Source organism: Elephas maximus, chromosome X, assembly GCF_024166365.1.
Source record: "Elephas maximus indicus isolate mEleMax1 chromosome X, mEleMax1 primary haplotype, whole genome shotgun sequence".
NCBI classification, from domain to species: domain Eukaryota; kingdom Metazoa; phylum Chordata; class Mammalia; order Proboscidea; family Elephantidae; genus Elephas; species Elephas maximus.
The window spans coordinates 95,483,214-95,503,288 of NC_064846.1; the positions used below are offsets into that span (position 1 = coordinate 95,483,214).

The 20,075-nt window shown below is 38.2% G+C and overlaps 1 protein-coding gene across 1 annotated transcript in view; it reads right to left on the bottom strand.

Annotated features, from left to right (window-relative positions):
* The window catches only part of CHIC1 (cysteine rich hydrophobic domain 1), a 72,544-nt gene that overhangs the window by 26,172 nt on the left and 26,297 nt on the right, over positions 1–20,075 (bottom strand). Inside the window, exon 3 of the mRNA XM_049873329.1 lies at positions 4,483–4,638. Within this exon, the coding sequence (XP_049729286.1) occupies positions 4,483–4,638 (156 nt within the window). The remainder of the gene's footprint in view (positions 1–4,482; positions 4,639–20,075) is intronic.

Consider the following 20,075-nt stretch of genomic DNA (forward strand, 5'->3'; position numbering starts at 1 on the left):
AAAAGACCTGGTAACTGCTTCCATAAAAATTATAGCCAGGGACACCCTATGGGACAGTTCTACTCTGTCCTATAAAGTCCTCAGGAGTCAGAATGAACCTTATGGCACACAACAACATCCCAGTTTTATAGATGATGAAACTGAGACTCCAGAAAGTAAAGTGACTTGCCCAAGGTTACTAGCTTGTGCTTACTGTTTCATTGTTTTGTGTACTGTTGACAACATGGAATGTATAAAGGGGTCACAAAGTATAATGCCTACAGAGCAAGGCACATAATGTAAGTGCTGGGTGGCTCTATGTTGAACTAGAGACTTCAAGTCCTATCTAAAGGGAGCAGCCACAACTCCCTTAGCACCAACTGTTGATACATAAGCATGTGGGTCCATTATTATCAGATCTTTAAATTTTTCGGGAGAGGCTGGATATCCCAAATTTTATTTTAAATATCCCAATTTTTAAATGCTGGCAATTGATTCAAATGTTTAAAAACAACATGGGCTGGATTTTGACCATGGGACAATAGTTTACAACTTCTGTACTATGTAATTTTTTTAATTGACAGATTAGTGGCCCAAGAATACACTAATACCTCAACTTCAGTACGAACACTTAATTAAGTGAAGTAATGGAAGACAAGGAGACAAGAGAGCATCAGTATTAATCTCATTTTCCATTGAATATTTTTACCTCAGTGCTAATAGCAAAATCAAATGAAAAAAGTGCTTCTATTTCAGGTCCTCTGGAGAAGGTATTAACAAAAAGCCCAAGTGTAAAGAGGTCATCAGAAAGAGATATCCTAGATAATATTAAAAACAACAAAAAAATCTATTCTTAAGTAATTGAGATTAGCTGTATTTGCATTATAGAAAATCTAATTAACATAGAGGCTTTAAAAGTAATGGGGGTGCGTAGGAGTCATACGGGCTTTTAGAAGTAATTTTATAATGATTAAGAAATTTATGCTCAGTTTTTTTTAATTTATAGACACCCATGTGAGAATATTGTAAATGTTTTGACAAGCAATAAACTAAGCTGTATGTAAAGTACTCTGACCACTCATCCATCAGTTTGTCACATCTGCAAGTTGCTGTGATGCTAGAAGCTATGCCACTGGTATTTCAAATACCAGCAGGGTTACCCATGATGGACAGATCAAATATGAGTTGGAATTGACTCAGCAGCATTGGGTTTGCTTTTTTTTTCTGATGGAAACAGATGATAGAGAAGCCGAATATCATCAGTCAGAATGAGACCAGGGGCCGACTATGGAACAGATTATCAATTGCTCATATGCAAGTAAAAGCTGAAGCTGAAGAAAAATTAAAACAAGTCCATGAGAGTCATAACATGATTTTGAGCATATTCCACCTGAATTCAGAGACCACCTCAAGAACAGATTTAATGCACTGAACACTAATGACCAAAGACCAGTCGAGTTCTGGGATAACATCATACATGAAGAAAGCAAAACTTCATTAAAAAGGTAGGAAAGAAAGAAAACCCCAAAATGGATATCAAAAGAGACTCTGAAACTGGTTCTTAAATGTAGTGAATGGAAAAAATGATGAAGTAAAAGAACCAAACAGAAGATTTCAAAGGACGGCTCAAGAAGATAAAAACCCATTGCCATTAAGTCGATTCCAACCCATAGTGGCCCTAAAAAAAAAAAAAGGGTAAAACTGCCCCATAGGGTTTCCAAGGAGCGCCTAATGGATTCGAACTGCCAATCTTTTGGTTAGCAGCTGTAGCTTTTAATCACTACACCACCAGGGTTTCCTCAAGAAGACAAAGTAAAGTATTATAATGAAATGTGCAAAGACCTGGAGTTAGAAAACCGAAAGGTAAGAACGTGCTCGGCATTTCTAAAGCTGAAAGAAATTCAAGCCTCGAGTTGCAATACTGAGGGATTCTATGGGCAAAATATTGAACAACACAGGAAGCATCAAAAGAAGATGGAAGGAATACACAGAGTCACTATACCAAAAAGAATTGGTCTACATTCAGCCGCTTCAGGAGGTAGCATATGATCAAAAACTGATGGTATTTAAGAAAGAAGTCCAAGCTGCACTGAAGGCATTGGTGAAAAACTGACAGAATACTAATTGAGATGTTTCAACAAACAGATGCTATACTGGAGGTGCTCATTTGTCTATGCCAAGAAATTTGGAAAACAGCTACCTCACCAACCAACTAGAAGAGATCCATATTTGTGCGCATTCCAAAGGAAGGTGATCCAACAGAATGTGGAAATTTTTGAACAATATCATGAGTATCACACACAAGTAAATTTTTGCTGAAGATCATTCGAAAGCGGTTGCAGCAGCGCGTTAACAGGGAACCATCAGAAACTCAAGACGGATTCAGAAGAGGATGTGGAACAAGGAACATCATTGTTGATGTCAGATGGATCCTGGCTGAAAGCAGAGAATACCAGAAGGATGTTTACCTGTGGTTTATTGGCTATGCAAAGGAACTCAACAGTGTGGATCATAACAAATTATGGATAACACTGCAAAGAACGTGAATTCCAGAACACTTAAGTGTGTTCATAAAGAACCTGTACATAGGCAAAGAGGCAGTAATTCAAACAGAACAAGGTGATACTGCATGGTTTAAAATCAGGAAAGGTGTGCATCAGGGTTGTATCCTTTCACCATACTTATTCAACCTGTACGCTCAGCAAATAATCCAAGAAGCTGGACTATATGAACAGGAACATGGCATCAGGATTGGAGGAATATGCAGATGACACAACCTTGCTTGCAGAGAGGACTTGAAGCACTTACTAATGAAGATCAAAGACCACAGCCTTCAGTATGGATTACACCTCAACATAAAGAAAACAAAAATCCTCACAAATCCTAGACCATGATCAATGGAGAAAAGAGACTTAGGTTGTCAAGGATTTCATTTTACTTGGACCCACAACCAATGCCCATGAAAGCAGCAGTCAAGATATCAAACAACGTATTGTACCGAGCAAATCTGCTGTAAAAGACCTCTTTAGACTGCCGAAAAGCAAAGATGTCACTTTGAGGACTATGGTGTGACCGACCCAAACCATGGTGTTTTCACTTGCCTCATATGCATGCAAAAGCTGGACAATGAATGAGAAGACCGAAGAATTGATGCATCTGAATTATGGTGTTGATGAGGAATATTAAATATACCATGGACTGCCAGAAGAATGAACAAATCTGTTTTGGCAGAAGTACGGCTAGCATGTTCCTTAGAAGGAAAGATGGTGAGGCTTCATCTTATGTTCTTTGGACATGTTATCAGGAGGGACCAGTCCTTGGAGAAGGACATCATGCTTGGTAGAGTAGAGCGTCAGTGAAAGGGATGAAGATCCTCAACACAATGGACTGACACAGTGGCTGCAACAATGCGCTCAAACATAGCAAATACTGTGAGGATGTGGCAGGACTGGGCAGTGTTTCATTGTGTTGTACATAGGGTTGCTATGAGTCAGAACTGAGTCAATGGCACCTAACAATAACAACATGTAAAGTAAAGCTCTGACCTGTCGATAGCTCCCAAAGAAATCAACAACATGCTTAATTTTTCCATTGAAAAAGTTATGAGGTTGGGAGTATTCTAATATTTGTCTTTTTGATGCAGACATTAAAATGGTTAGGAGGAGGAGGTAGAGGAAAAAATAATGAGTACTTGTTAGGGAAATTTTGTCTTTTATGAAACAATTTCATCACTAATTATTCCTCCACAAAGTGTTGTAATTTTCAGGGGTTCAGTGAGTTTAAATGAAATCATCAATGTGGCACAGGGAAAAGAACTTTAGGTGAAATGAATTAAGTTTCCTCATTTAGCTTCCATTAAAAATTTTAAAGAAATCTTTATGCTGGGGAAAAAATTCAAAGACTAAATCAAAAATTTAAAAGAGAATAAGATACCCATTGCTGTTGAATTCATTCTGACTCGTAGCGACCGTACAGGACAGAGAACTGCTCCACACGATTTCCAAGGAGCGGCAGATGGACTCGAACTGCCAACCACTGCGCCACCAGGCTCCAATGTTACGTTAGTAATGTTATGTTAGACTGTTACTGTAACATGTTCAAATCTAAGCAGGATTTTCTTCTTAACTTTGTTGGTTACTCTCACTTCTGCCTTTCCTTGGATCAGAAGAAACTCTCCCATATACCTGTAGCTGGGGAATGCCTTAAGTCAGAGCTTCGGGTTTTGTTAAAAGAGTAAATACCACACTTAAACTTACATTTAAATATACCTAAGTACTTCATCTTCACTGCATTTACTTAAAATGATATTAAGTGATAAAGTGCTGATGAAGGTTGAACAAATGATTTAATCTCTCTGTCCCTGAGACTCCTTATCTCTATAATGAGGATAGCATTGTTATAAGAATTAAATAGATCATGATAAGCACTTGGAAACAGTTCTTAGCACATACTAAGTGTTCAAAGAATGTTAGCTCATTATTATACAACAAAATGTTTACTTACTCTTTTGCTGAGACAAATAACAGGCCACAGGCTGCAACCCAGTGTGCAACAGCAGCAGAGACAACCACACAGCAGCCATTTCACATTGACTGGAAGAGCCTTTTTCAAACATGCATTCACTCGGCCAATGCTGGTCTTAAATTCTTCTGGGGCCACCTACAACAAGGGGATACTCTTTAACAGTTTGTGGGTAGCTTTTTACGAACTATCTCTAAACTTAAGAATGTGTTTGTCTTATTGTTTAGTAAAAATACTTTAAGCATTTAAAAATACTAAATATATTTCCTCTCCCTTTGCTCCCATAATTACGTATTATATACTCCTGGATGGCATTAGACAGTAAAACAATATAATTTACTGTTCACAGAACTTAGCCTGATTTTCAAAAACCTTCTGAAAGGACCAAAAATAAAATGACAACAATAAAACTGATGGTAAATGATACCTGGCAGGCAGTTTTCTTACCAATTACTCTTATTATTAAGGCAACATTATTTATAAAAAAAAAAAATTTTTTTCTCACTCTGACCAAAAGTTGAGTAAGTCTATAAACAAAAAACACAATAAAAACCCATACTACAGGACGAAATGGAATTAAAATTAAACCTTTGCAATATTCCTGGATTACTTTTATAAAGGTAACTCTCAAACATTTTCTCCCCAGCAAATTTACAACATACTAATTTTATCATCTGTCATTGTTTGAGGGAAAAGCTAATAAAAAAACGATGCTGAGTGATTACATTAAAAATAGTCTGTTTATATTCAGCACAAAATGGGCTCATAACTGATGTAAATTTTGAAAGGTGAAAGGTCCTTAAATATACAAATTCATTATTTCTAAATACTACCTCCATTCCTGGAAGTGGCTGCCTATGCCCCTTTATAAACAATGACAAATCAGTTCAAAGGCATAAATATGACAGGCAAAAATTTATATCAAAAATTCTGCTTGAAGGTTATACAATTCAAAGGCACATCAAAATAGTTTGCTTTCATTTAATTCACATTTCTGGAACACAAAAATTATTCCTTTTCATTTAGAAAGCTGTTAGACTATAAAATGTATAGGAAAAAATACTACAACTGGCTGTGAAGGCAAGAATATGAAATTGTTAAGAAAAATAAGCTGCTATAAAATAGAAACCCTGTTAGCACCTTTGATATCAAAATATAAGAGTTTTATAGCTCTTTGAAATAAAAATTTTACCAGAGGAATCAACTTACTAGATTTTTGTCTTTAATACAGATGTCTTTGAATTAGTACCACAAAATATACCTATTCGTTGGTGGAATAATTCAGAAAAGGATAGTGATAATGGTTATACAACATGAAGATTGTAATCTATGTCACTGAATTATAATGTAAAAATTGATGAATTGGCAAATGCTTTGTTATGTATATTCGTACCACAATAAAAAAAACATACTTATTGACAGATGTTATAAAGACACATGACCTCAAAATTTAGCATGATCATGGTTAAACCATTAAGTAATATTATAAGCTTTATTACAGGTCTTCATACCACCCAATAATGTTAACTGCTTAATCCATATTTGATTTTCTTTCTAATATGCTAAGCAATTACAGTTGTGAAATTGTAAGGCTTCAAACTGTTTACATGGAAAAAGTAAACTAATTTCATTCTATATCTAGATTATCAGCAACATGACAATCACTGGTAAAAACAATTCCGTTTAGTGACAAAATTTCTAGGGTAAATACGAAAACAAATTCAGGGAACCACATAATTCAAAATAGAAAACACTAAGAAGCTAAGAACAACAGACAATAAGTCAAGACACGTGGATCCAGTTACTTACTAAAAAAAAAAATCCTAGGCAAAATCATTGAATTTTTCTGAGTTTCAGTTTCCCATCTATAAAATGAGAATAATAATCTTTGTTTTATATACCTCACAGGGAATGGAAATTACATCATGAACAGAACCTCTTGACTGAAATGCTTTGAAAAAGGAAGTCTTTGAATCATATCTCTTCCTAGATTTGAAGAAAGAAAAAGCAAAGCTCTCTTTTGCACGGACTCTCACTTGAAGGCATGGGGTTTCATCAGGTAAGTTAATACTCCACAGCTTTGCTACATATTATATCACAAACAAAAGGATAATCTGCTACATTTTAAAAGCAAATACTGAACTGTTTAGGTCTTCAATTCTTTCTTTAAAAATAATATTTTATTGTGTTTTCAGTGAAAGTTTACACAGCAAATTAGGTTTCCATTTAACACTTTCTACACTATTTTTTCACTGACATTGGTTACATCTGTCACAGTGCATCAACTTTCTCATTATTTCCATCTAGGCTGTTCCATTTCCAGCAATCTAGTTTCCCTGCCCCTATTACCTTCTCATCTTTGCTGTAGAGTAAATCTTGACCATTTGGTCTCATAGAGATGATTTTTTTTAATGAAGCACAGTATTCATGGGTGATACTGTTTATTTTATAAGCCAATCTGTTATTTAGCTGAAAGATGGCCTCATGGAAAAATGTAGAACAAAGTTCTAACTCAAAAAGAATGACCAGACTTGCTGGCCTGACAGAGACTGGAAAAACCCTGAGAGTATGGCCCCTGGATACCCTTTCAGCTCAGCAATGAAGTTACTCCTGAGGTTCACCCTTTAGCCAAAGATTGGCCAGGCCCATGAAACAAAATGAGACTAAAAGGGCACATCAGCTCAGGTGCAAGGACTAGAAGGCAGGGGCAGGGGGGAAGGGGGTACAGGAAAACTAGTAATAGGGAACCCAAAGTTGAGAAGGAAGAGTGTTGACATGTTGTGGGGCTGTTAACTAATGTCATAAAACAGTATGTCGACCAACTGTTTAATGAGAAATTAGTTTGTTCTGTAAACCTTCATCTAAAGCACACACACAAAAAAAGATGACCTCATGGAATAGTTTAGGTTCAAGGTTTTAAGAGTATCTCAGGGGGATAGGCTCAGAGTCCTCAAGCCTCAATCGGTCCAGTAAGTCTGGACTTTTTAAGAATTTGAATTCTGTTCCACATTTTGTTCCCATTCTATCAGTATCCATCTATCGTGTTCCCAATCAGAATGGTCAGTGGTGGTAGCTGAGCGCCATGTAGCTCTTCCGGTCTCAGTCTCAGGGTATATGAGGCTGTGGTTTGTGTAGACTATTAGTCCTGTAGACTAGTTTCTTGAGTCTTTGGTTTCCTTCTTTCCCTTTTACCCCAGATGCATAGAAACCAATAGTTGTATCTTAGATGGCCACTTGCAAGCTTTCAAGACCCCAAACGCTACTCACCAAACTAGGAGGTAGAACATATGCACTGTATGATGTCAATTGACCAAGCTGTCCCACGAGACTATGGTTCTAAGCCTTCAGACCCCATAAACTAATCCCACGAGGTGTGTGGTGAAGTCTAAGAAGTATCCATGCTTGTGCCCATGTGCTTTACTGTATATATGAATATGTATAGTGCATACACTTACACGCATATGCACTTGGATATAGATATCTATATATGCCCATATATACACACATACATACATACTTACACACTTGTGTGCATACATACATATGGAACCAAACTCGTATTTTTTTAGTTGTTTCTGCTATCGTTGCAAAGTCACGTATGTCACAGCATTTACCAAAAACGTCTTTTTTCTTGTGTACTTCTTAGTGACACCATTTAACTTGGTCAAGCTGCGCACAGTTCACTCGTATTTGGTGTTACCTTTCCCATCGCCAAAACTAAGTGTCTACTATCTAGACAGCGATTCTCCACCACCACCACCTATTCCTGGTAACCACCAGTGAATGCTCGTTTCAGTACGCATACCTAAATTTGTCTTTTTATTAATAATGAGATCATACAGTATTTGTCCTTTTCTGATTGACTTATTTCACTCAGCATAATGTGCTCCAGATTCGTCCGTGTTAAAATATATTTTGAGAACTTATTCTTTGTGGCTGCAGTGTATTCCATTATATGTATGCACCACATTTTGTTTATCTACTCATCCGATGATGGGCACTTAGGTTGTGTCCATCATTTTGCTATTGTGAATAGTGTTGCAATGAACACAGGTGTGCATATGTCTCTGTGTCTTTATAGCTCTTCAACTCTTAAGAGAAAAAAATGGAAGATGCTCTTTTTAAAAACAAGGTACCAAGTTAACTATCTTAAGATTTGCTTCTTGAAAAAAAAAAATGTTAACTATCTTAAGATTTGCTTCTTTAAATAGCACTATTCAATTTTTTTGTAGTAAATCACTGAGCAACCAAATATAAGTTAAAATAAGGATAATATATATTTATTTATATATTTAGATCTAATTTGTAATATAAAATTACTATCAATTCCTGCTAAAACTGTGAATCCAGAATCACTAACATTTTTAAACACAGGCATATTTTCATATAATTAAAGTAATGCAAATGATAAAATTATTAAGTGTATCCATTTAACAAATTTATTTAAGTGCTTGCAATCAGAATTTAAATTTTTATTTTAAAGTGAGTCTAAGTACAGATAAAAAATTAAAAAGTTAAATTAAAAAAGTAAAGGGCTAGGATAAAAGCAGAAATGAGTCAGTCCAAAAAAAAAAAAATACGATTATTAAGCTACCTAGAAAACAAAGCTCCATTTCACAAGGGACGAATGGTTTTAGAAGTCTAGGGAAAACTCAAGCTAGAGGATTAAAGGAAAGAGGAAAAGAAAAACTTGCATTTTATTATAAAATTGTAAATGAAATAAATAGTCTGGTGAGGTATACAGAGTTGTTATAAAATGTCCTTTATGACATGATTCTGGCAAGAAATTAGCAAAAACGTTCCAAAATTTCATGATTTTCCTTCCTCCTCATCGATACAGTCTACTTTAAACACATAATATTCTCAGTTGTACAAATTAAAAACTACAATATTCAAGTTACTAAAACTGAGAATTCAGATTTTTCATGTTTTTATTGTACATTAGATGATGGTTTACACAGCAAATGAGCTTCTTACTAAAATATTAATACACATATTGTTTTGTGACATTGGTTGGCAACCCCACGGCATGTCAACACTCTCCCTTTTTCAACCTTCGGCTCCCCGTTACCACCAGCTTTCCTGTCCTCTTCTGCCTTCTCATCCTTGACACTGGGCTAGTGTGCCCATTTAGTCTCATTTTGTTTTATATGCCTGTCTAATCTTTGGCTGAACAGTGAACCTCAGGAGTGACTACAACAGTGAGTTAAAAGGGTGTCCGGGGGCAATACTCTCAGGGTTTCTCCAGTCTCTGTCAGACCAGTAAGTCTGGTCTCTTTTTGTGAGCTAGAATTTTGTTCAACGTTTTTCTCCAGCTCTGTCTGGGACCCTCTATTGTGATCCCTGTCAGAACAGTCAGTAGTGGTAGCCGGGAACCGTCTAGTTGTGCTGGACTCAGTCTGGCAGAGGCCGTGGTAGTTGCAGTCCATTAGTTGTTTGGACTAATCTTTCCCTTGTGTCTTTGGTTTTCTTCATGGCCCCTTGTTCTAGATGGGGTGTGACCAATGGAGTATCACAGACAGCTGCTCATATGCTTTTAAGCCCCAGACGATACTCACCAAAGTAGAATGCAGAACATTTTATTTATAAACTATGTTATGCCAATTGAGCCAAATGTCCCCCAAGACCATGATGCCCAACCCTCAGCCCTGTAATTCAGTCCCTCAGGGAGTTTGTATGTGTCCATGAAGCTTCAGTGACTTGCCTTGTGTCAAGTTGTGCTGACTTCCCCAGTATTGCGTACTGTCTTACCCTTCACCAGAGTTACCATTTATCTATCATCTAGTTAGTGTTTTTCCCTTCCCACCCATCCCCTCCCTCGTAATGATCAAAGATTATTTTTTTCTGTGTGTAAATCTTTTCAGGAGTTTTTATAATAGTGGTCTCATGTAGTATTTGCCCTTTTCTGATTGACTTATTTAACTCAGCATAATGCCTTCCACATTCATACACATTGTAAAGTGTTTTCCAGAATCATCATCATTCTTTACTGTTGCGTATTATTCAATTGTGTCTATACACCATAGTTTGTTATCCATTCATCTGTTGATGGGCACTTAGGTTGTTTCTCTCTTTTTGCTATTGTGAGCAATGATGCAATGAACATGGGTGTGCATATGCCTATTCGTGTGACGGCTCTTATTTCTCTAGGATATATTCCTAGATTCCGACTCAACTCAATGGCAATGGGTGTTGGAATGGGTATATTCCTAGAAGATTGCTGGATTATATGGTATTTCTATTTCCAACTTATTAAGAGAGTGCCATATTATTTTCCAAAATGGCTGTACCATTTTACATTCCCACCAGCAGTGCCTAAGAGTTCCAGGCTCCTTGCAGCAACTCCAACATTTGTTATTTTTTTGTTTGTTCTTGTTTTTTTTATTCTTGCCAGTAATGCTGGGGTGAGATGGTATCATGGATTGAATTGTGTCACCCAAAAAAATGTGTGTACCAATATGGCTGGGCCATGATTTCCAGTATTGTGTGACTGTCCACTACTTTGTCATCTGATGTGATTTTCCTAAGTGTTGTAAATCCTGCCTATATAATGTTAATGACAGGGAATAGGCAACAATTGTCTTGATGAGGCAGGGCTCAATCTACTAGATTGGATTGTGTCTTGAGCCAGTTTCTTCTGGGATATAAAAGAGAGAAGCCAGCAGAGAGACAGGGAGACCTCCTACCACCCGAAAGCAGCGCTGGGAGCAGAGCGTGTCCTTTGGAACAGAGGTCCCTGTGCTGAGATGCTCCTAGTCCAGGGAAAAATTGATGACAAAGACCTTCCTCCAAAGTCGACAGAGAGAAAGCCTTCCCCTGGAGCTGAAGCCCTGAATTTGGACTTCTAGCCTACTTTGCTGTGAGGAAATAAATTTCTCTTTGTCAAAGCCATCTACTCGTGGTATTTCTGTTACAGCAGGACTAGAAAACTAAGACGGGTGGTATCTCATTGTAGTTTTGATTTCCATTTTTTCAATGGCTAGTGATTGGGAGCATTTTCTCATGTGTCTGTTAGCTGCCTGAGTGTCTTCTGTTGCCTATTTCCTTGCCTATTTTTAATTGGATTATTTCTCTTTTTGTTATAGAGGTGTTAGATTTTCCTATAGATGTTAGAGATTAGAACTTTGTCGGATATGTCACAGCCAAACATTTTCCCCTAGTCTGTAGGTTCTTTTTACTCTTTTGGTGAAGTCTTTTGATGAGCATATGTATTTAATTTTTAGAAGATTCCATGTAGCTAGCTTATCTTCTGGTGTTTGTACACTGTTAGTTATAGTTTCAATCCTGCTTATGCAGTGTATTAGGGCCTCTAGTGCTGACTCTATTTTTTCTATGATTTTTATAGTTTTTGGTTTTATATTCAGGGCTTTGATCTATTTTGAATTAGTTTTTGTGTATGGTGTCTGGTATGGGTCCTGTTTCATTTATTTATAAATGGACATCTAGTTTTGTCAACATCATTTGTGAAAAAGACTAAAAAGACTGTCTTTTCCCCATTTCATGGACTTTGAGACTTAGAAGAAGTTCAGGTGACGGCAGGTGGATGGATTTACATGTGGGTTCTTGATTCTGTTCCATCGGTCAATATGTATGTACTTGTACCAGTACCAGGTTGCTTTGACTACCATAGCTGTACAGTAGGTTCACAGGTCAGGTAGTGAGGCCTCCTACTTTATTCTTTTTCTTCAACAGTGCTTTACGCATCTGGGAATCTTCCCTTTTCATATAAATTAATGATTAGTTTTTCCACCTCGTTAAAGAATTCTGTTGGTATTTGGATTGGGATTGCCTTGTATTTGTAGATTGCTTTGGGTAGAACTGACATTTTCACAATATTGAGTCTACCTATCCACGAGGATGGTATGCTTTTCCATTTATGTAGGTCTTGTTTGGTTTCTTGCAGTAGTTTTTTTTTTTTTTTCTCTATAGGTCTTTTACGTCCTTGGTTAGATTTATTCCTAAGTATTTTATTTTTTCAGGGGCTATTATGGTATTGCTCTCCTGATTTCCTTTAAGTAGTTCTCTTTATTGGTGTATAGGAATCTAATTGCTTTTGTATGTTTATCCTGTATCCTGCTAATCTGCTGAATGTCTTAGTTCCTGTAGTTTTCTTGTGGAATCTTTTAAGGTTCTGTATGTATCATATCATCTACAAATAGGGACAGTTTTACTTCTTCTTTATCAATTTGGATGCCCTTTCTTTGTCTTGCCTTATTGCTCTAGCTAGGACTTCCAGCACAATGTTAAATAGGAGTGGTGATAAAGGGCATCCTTAGCCTTGTTCCCGTTCTCAGGGAGAATATTTTCAGCTTCTCTCCATCAAGAATGATTTTGACTGTTGGTTTTGTATGGACACCCTTTATTACGTCGGGGAATTTCCCTTCTATACCTATTTTATTGAGAGTTTTTATCAAGAATGGGTGTTGGACTTTGTCGAATGCTTCTTCTGCATCGATTAAGGTGATCATGTGATTCTTCTCTTTTGTCTTATTTATGTGGGGGATTACATTGATTGATTTTCTAATGTTGAACTATCCTTACATACCTGGTATGAAACCCACTTGGTTGTGGTGTATTTTTTTAATATGATACTGAATTTTATTGGCTAGAATTCTGTTGAGAATTTTTGCATCTATATTCATGAGAGAGATTCATCTATACTTTTTTTTTTTCTGGTGTCTTTGCTTGGTTTTGGTATCAGGGTAATGCTGGCTTTAGAGAATAAATACTTAAGTTTTCCTTTTCTATGTTCTGAAATAGTTTGTGTAGTACTGGTACAAGCTCTTTTCTGAATGTTTGGTACAATTCCCCAGTGAAGCCATCTGGGCCAGGGCTTTTTAAGTTTTTTTTCTCCCCTTATCTTTTCAATCTCTTCTCTTGATATGAGTCTGTTCAAATTTTCTACCTCAGTTTGTGTTAGTTTAGTTAGGTAGTATGTTTCTAGAAATTTGTCCATTTCCTCTAGGTTTTCAAATGTGTTGGAGTATTGTTTTTCATAGTACTCTGTTATGACCCTTTTTATTTCAGTTGGGTCTGTTGTAATGTCCCCCATTTCTTATGTGGGTTATTTGTGTCCTCTCTTTTGTTTTTGGTCAATTTGGCCAACGGTTTCTTGATTTTTTTGATCCTTTCAAAGAACCTACCTTTGGTTTTGTTGATTCTTTCTATAGCTTTTCCTGTTCTCTATTTCATTTACTTTGCTCTGATCTTTATTATTTCCTTTCTTCTGGTGGCTGCGGGTTCTTTTGCTGCTCTCTTTCTATTTGCTTGAGTTGTATGGCTAATGTTTTGATTTTGTCTCTTTCTTTTTTGATGTGTGCACCTAGTGCTATAAATTGACCTCTGAGCACTTCCTTTGCTGTGTCCCAAAGGTTTTTGTATGATGTGTTTTCATTCTAGCTTGATTCTAGGAATTTTCTGATTCCATCTTTGATTTCTTCTATTACCCAGTGGTTTTTAAGCAAGGTGTTATTCTGTTCCCATGTATTTGATTTTTTTCTCCTCTTCCCACTATTAATTCCTACTTTTATGACATTGTGATCAAAGAAGACACTTTGCATTATCTCAGTGTTTTAGATTTTGTTAAGGGTTGCTTTGTGGTCTATTCTGGAGAACATTCCATGTGTGTTCAAAAGAATGTGTACTCTGCTGCTGTTGGGTGGAGTGTTCTATATAGGTCTATGAGGTCGAGTTGGTGATTGTGTCCTTTAGCTCTTCTGTAACTTTGTTGAGTTTCTTTCTAGATGTTCTGTCCTTTACCGAGTGGTGTGCTAAAGTCTCCTACTACTGTTGTGGAACTGTCAATTTCTCTTTTCAGTGCTTTAGAGTTTTTTTTTTTTTTATGTATTTTGGAGCCCTGTCATTGAGTGCGCAGATATTTACTATGGTTATGGCCTCAAAGTGGATTGTCCCTTTTTCTTGAACTGCTCTCAGTATTCTTTTTCTTTGGTTTTAGTGAGTGTGATTATGACATGTCTTGGTGTTTTTCTTTTGGGATCTATCCTACATGGAGTTCACTGAGCTTCTTGGATGGTCAGCTTTTCGGCTTTCATGATGTTAGGGGAGTTTTCTGTCAACAAATCTTCAATGATCCTCTGTGTTTTCTGCTTTCTCGCCCATTCTGGAACTCCGATCACACACAAGTTTTTGCTTTTGGTTGTATTCCACATCATTCTCAGGGTTTCTTCATTCTTTTCTCTGATTTTTCCTCAAAAAAACTGATATGCAAGGATGTCTTCAAAATCGCTGACCCTATCTTCCATTGTTTCAAATTGGCTCCAAAACCTTCTATTGCACTATTTCTGAAATCCTGTTTATCTTTTGGATTTCTAATTGCTGTTTTTGTATGATTTCTAGTTGTTTATTTTGACACTTTGTTCCTGTATTATTTTCCTGAATTCTTTCATTGCTTTTTCTGTGTTTTCCTTAATTTTGTCTGTATTTTCCATGATTTTGTCTATTTTTTCCCTATTTTTTCTGCATTTTTCTTCATCTCTTGGAGAGACCTGAATATTAGAGTTTTGAATTCCATATCAGGTTGTGCAGTGGTTAAGAGCTACAGCTGCTAACCAAAAGTTTGGCAGTTCGAATCCATCAGTCACTTCTTGGAAACTCTATAAGGCAGCTCTACTTTGTCCTACAGGGTCGTGATAAGTTGGAATTGACTCAACGGCAATGAGTAGGTAATGAGTATCAGGTAGTTCCAGTGCCTTTTCTTCTATCAGAAGGTCATATGGTGTTTTATTTTGGTTGCTTTCTGCAGCCCTTCTGTCCTTTTTTGAAAATGTTTTGATATTGTCTGCAGTCTCCAGGACATTCAGGAATGATTTTCTTTGTTTACTGACTGTAGATTTGTTTGTTTCATCCTGCTTTTTTATCTCATTGTGTCTAGGTAGGTAGGTTGGGTGTGTTTTGTTGCTTGCTTGCCTGTGGGTATGATACTCCTCACCGTTTTGTGCAGGTGGGTAGGACCAGTCCCTCAGCTACAGTGAGTGCAGCGGGGCAGGTCCAGAGTGGGAGAGGGGCAGGGATGGGCAGTGTGGGGTAAGAACTTGGCCTGATGTGGTGGATCCGGGGAACTGTGCAGGCAAGAGTCCAGGGGACCATGCTGGTGCTCCTCAGGGGCCAGGATTTGGTTAGCAGTGCAGATAGGAAGGAGGGAAGGGAGAGGATGTGATGCATGGGGCTAAGTGGGTGAGTGAAGGACGAGAATGAAGAGAGGGAAAAAAGTGAAGAAAAAAAGACAAAAGTGAAGGAAAAAAGAAAATAAGTAAATAAAATGGTGGTGTCGTAGGATTCGGTGGGTGGTGGCGGGGCAGACCCAGCACATCCACGTGCCAGTGGCTCTCTAGTCAAGTGGTGTGGCTCAGCCTGTCGAGACGGGGTGTGGGCAGTACTCGGGGCTAGGTCGATGGGAAAACGGAAAGGGAAGAGGGAAAAGAGAGAGAAGAAACCAACCAACCAATAAACAAAAATAAAATAAGAAAAAACAATAAATGTGGTAGGACAGCTGGCCATTGGGGGTGGGGCAGAATTAGGGTGGCAGCAAAGTGATGTCTCTCTAGCCTGATGGCACAGCTTAGATCATCAGGAAGGGGTGGGAGGCAATCCAGGGCTTAGCTAGGAACGCAAAAGGGAAGTTACAGAAAAATAAAAAAATATGGCAGAGGGAAATGGCCTGTGGGCATGGCCCAGACCTGGGTAGGCCGTGTGCCAGAGGCTCTTCAGCTGAGTGGTACAGCACAGTCCGCCAAGGGGGGGGGGGCAGTGCATGGGGATACGTGGGTGGGAGAAAGGAAAGGAAGGAAGGGAGAGAGAGAGAAGGAACAAAAAAAGAACAAAGCAAACAAACTAAAAAATATGGCACTGAGTGAGCTGGTTGGTGGGTTTAGTGTAGATCCAGGGAGGTCATGTGCTGGTGGCCACCAGCTAAGCAGTTCAGCAAAGCCCATCAAGAAGTGGCTGGGACAGCACACCAAGCCAGGTGGACAGGAGAATGGAAAGGAAGGGATAGAAAGAGAAGAAACAAAGAAAAACTTCAAAGAAAGAACAGGGCGTTGAAGAAGCCAGCCATTGGGGGAGGCCTGGACCCAGGGAGTCTGTGTGCCAGTGATTCTCTAGGTGAGTGGTACAACCCTGCCTGTTGAAAAGGGGTGAGGGCAGCTCACAGGGCTAGGTGGACTGAAGAAAGGAAGACAGAGAGAAGAAACTGGAAAAAAACAATAATAAAATAAAAAATGGTGCTGAGGGAGCCTGCCTGTAGGGACAGTACAGACCCCAGGTGACCTTATGCCGCTGGTGGCTCTCTAGCCAAGAGGTGTGGCACAGTCCATCAGGAAGGGGAGGGGACGGTACATGGGGCTAGCTGGGTGGGAGAAAGGAAAGGAAGGGAAAGAGAGAGAGAAGCAACAAAAAAAGCCAAATACAAAAAAGAACCTCAAAAACAGTAATGATAAACAAATAAAAAAATGGCACTGAAGGGGCCAGCTGGTGGGGGGGGGCACACCCAGGAGGCAGTGAGCTGGTGTCTCTCTGGCTGAGCAACCATGGCCTGTTGGAAAGTGGTGGAGGCCACGTAGAGGGAAGAAGGGTAGGGGTGGGAAAGTGTGTATTCCTGGTTACTGAGCACTCTGTCTCCTGTTGGGAGCTCCCTGATGTTGTCTTCCTGTCCTCTCTGTCCACAGTTCTTGGTGGCTGAGGTCCAAGATGGCAAATCTGGGCAGTAGTGAGCTGGTGTCTTTCCAGTTGAGTGACCGTGGCCCATTGGAAAGTGGCAGTGGCCACGTACAGGAAAGGGTGGGGGGTGGGAGAGCATGTATCCCTAGTTACCAGGTGCTCTGTCTCCTGTTGGGAGCTCTGTGAAGTTGCCTTCCTGTCCTTCTTGTCCTCGGTCCTTGGTGGCTGAGGTCCAAAATGGTGAATCGGTTGGCAGGGAGCTGGTGTCTCTCTGGTCGAGCAACCATGCCCTGTTGGAAAGCAGCAGAGGGCTCGTACAGGTGAGGGTGGGGGATAGGGAAGCATGCATCCCTGGTTACCAGGTGCTCTGTCTCCTCTTGGGAGCTCTATAAAGTTGCCTTCCTGTACTCCCTGTCTGCGTTCCTTGGCAGCTGTAGTCCAAGATGGCAAATCCATGCTGCATTAGCTGGTAGGAGACCTCTACCCCGTAGCTCGCCTCATTCTCTGTTCTCTGTCAGTTTCATACTCTAGTCTGTGCTCGACTGAGTTCTTATTCCTTCATTTGATGCTTAGGGTTCCAGGACTGACGTTTGTATTTGTTTTTAGTTTTTCAGGTATTTGCTGCAGAGAGACGGCGTGGTACTTCGGTCTATGGCACTGTGTTGGCTCTGACTCCAAGAATTCACATTTTTTTGAAGTCATAAGACAAATACTTGAAAATGTTCTACTAGAACTTCAGGCAATAAAGTAAAATTCCCATGTTGACTTTTAAAAGGCGGCCAAGGTTGTCTTTGAAAAAAATTCTGTATTTGAATAATAGTAAAAGTCACCAAACAAATACAAAGGCATAAACCCATTGCCGTTAAGTCAATTCTGACTCACAGCAACCCTATGGGACAGAGCAGAACTGCCCCATAGGGTTTCCAAGCAGCAGATGGTATATTCGAACTGCTGACCTTTTGGTTAGCAGCTGAGCTCTAAGCCACTGCATCGTCAGGGCTCCATAAAGGCATAGGAAATGAGAATTGGTTAACTCTTAATTTTAAACTATTTGAAAGAAACGTTTAGTTGACTGTGAGAAATCAGAGTTAATATCATTTTACTCATTTACTTCCATGTAACTGAGTATTTGTAGTAATGAAGGTTAGATGGAAACCACTTACTTTCTAGTTGAATGGCAGGTTGTAAAAGAATTCCTTTTGACTTTCTCAGAAAGAAATGAGAAAACCAAATGATAAAGTTGGGAAAAGGGTCATAATATTTTATAACAGATTGCAAGAGATTCTGCAAACAAGAAAACCTAAGCAAAACCCTACAGGACTGACTTGTTTCTTTCAAGCATGGGGAACACACCCTATCAATCACTTGTCATAATGGATCACAAAAGGTCGATTTTATGGCTTATGATTCCCAACACCGCACACTAATTTCCACATCACTGTCTAACTGTTTTAAACTGAGAGCCAAAAGCTTTAATTTCTTTTCTAGTATTTTGTGGTTCTGGTCACCAGGATCTGTGTGTATACACCTGCTTCATTTGTCATATCAAGAGAGGGGGGCTTACCTTTAATGACACAGAGAAAAAAAAAAACTTTTCTGCACTTAATATTAAAGATTATTTTTTTCTTTGCATTAAAAGCATTAACATATAAGAAACAAAAAATTAATATTTAGTCACAGAGCTTACCAAAATAGCTTTTTAAATTTTCAGAATTCACTCTGCCCAATTTTGCTCAGCTTAGGCATGAAAACTATCTATTTAGCATCTTGGTCATGCCAGAAGATTGATTTTGTAAAAGGTAGATTTTTTTTTCTATTTTAACCCCATTTACTCTTTTTAAAAATACTTTCCCCTTTTTTTCAGATTCATGTAAATTCTTTTTGCTTCTTCCCCCAGTTATCAGAGAAGGATTTTGATAATCTAAAATAACCTATACAAATGAAACGATGCCTGCACGAGAAAAATTATCTCATTAAAGAGAAAATCAATAAAACTAATATTACCACCTTGTGACTTAAAAATCAGGTAGTCAGATCTCCTTTTAGTGTTTTTCTCATCACCAAACACTAAACTAAGAAGAAATCACAGTATCATTTATACCTTATCCAATACATAACCAATTTTGTACACTTTAATGCACACTGGAATAAATATCCAAGTGCCATTAGGATAAGTGCTATAAAAATAGTCTCATGAATACAATGGATGTCTTTTAAAAAAGCTCATATTCAGATCATTAGGTTGTGTGAATGTATACCAAATGAAGCTTAACATTCTTACTCCTTTAGTTTTAAAAAACTATGGTATCTTTTGGTCCAGTGGAATTTTTAGTTTCAGAAGGCTTAGGAAGAAATGAGGAGGTGTGAAGAGACACCTTGATGTTTCTTTGAGTACATACAGCTGACCAATCTCAAAGCTGGATAATACTTATACCTGGGAACTGACATATTTTTGATATTACTCATTTTCTAGAATTTCTTAGACTTGTAATTCGAGCTTTTTTTTTTTAAGTAAAGTAGTAATAAAGCTGGGTGTAACTGCTCAGACAACACATGCAGCAGCATCAAGGCAAATATGAAGGCTTAGTTTTCCATTTGGAGCTCTTTTAACTCATATTCTCATTAATTTTAATACTGAATTTGCCATCTTTCTACAAATCCAATAAAACCTGTGAAAGCTGGGATCTGTGTAAGGCAAACATTTTTCAGAGAAGGAAAATTCAAATATTTTTCACTAAGCCAAGCAATAGAAGACTGCACTCTGTTAAAAGTAGAAAACTTGCAAGACCCGTGTCTTAGTCATCTAGCGCTGCTATAACAGAAATGTCACAAGCAGATGGCTTGTAACAAAGAGAAATTTATTTCCTCACACTAAAGTAGGCTAGAAGTCCAAATTCAGG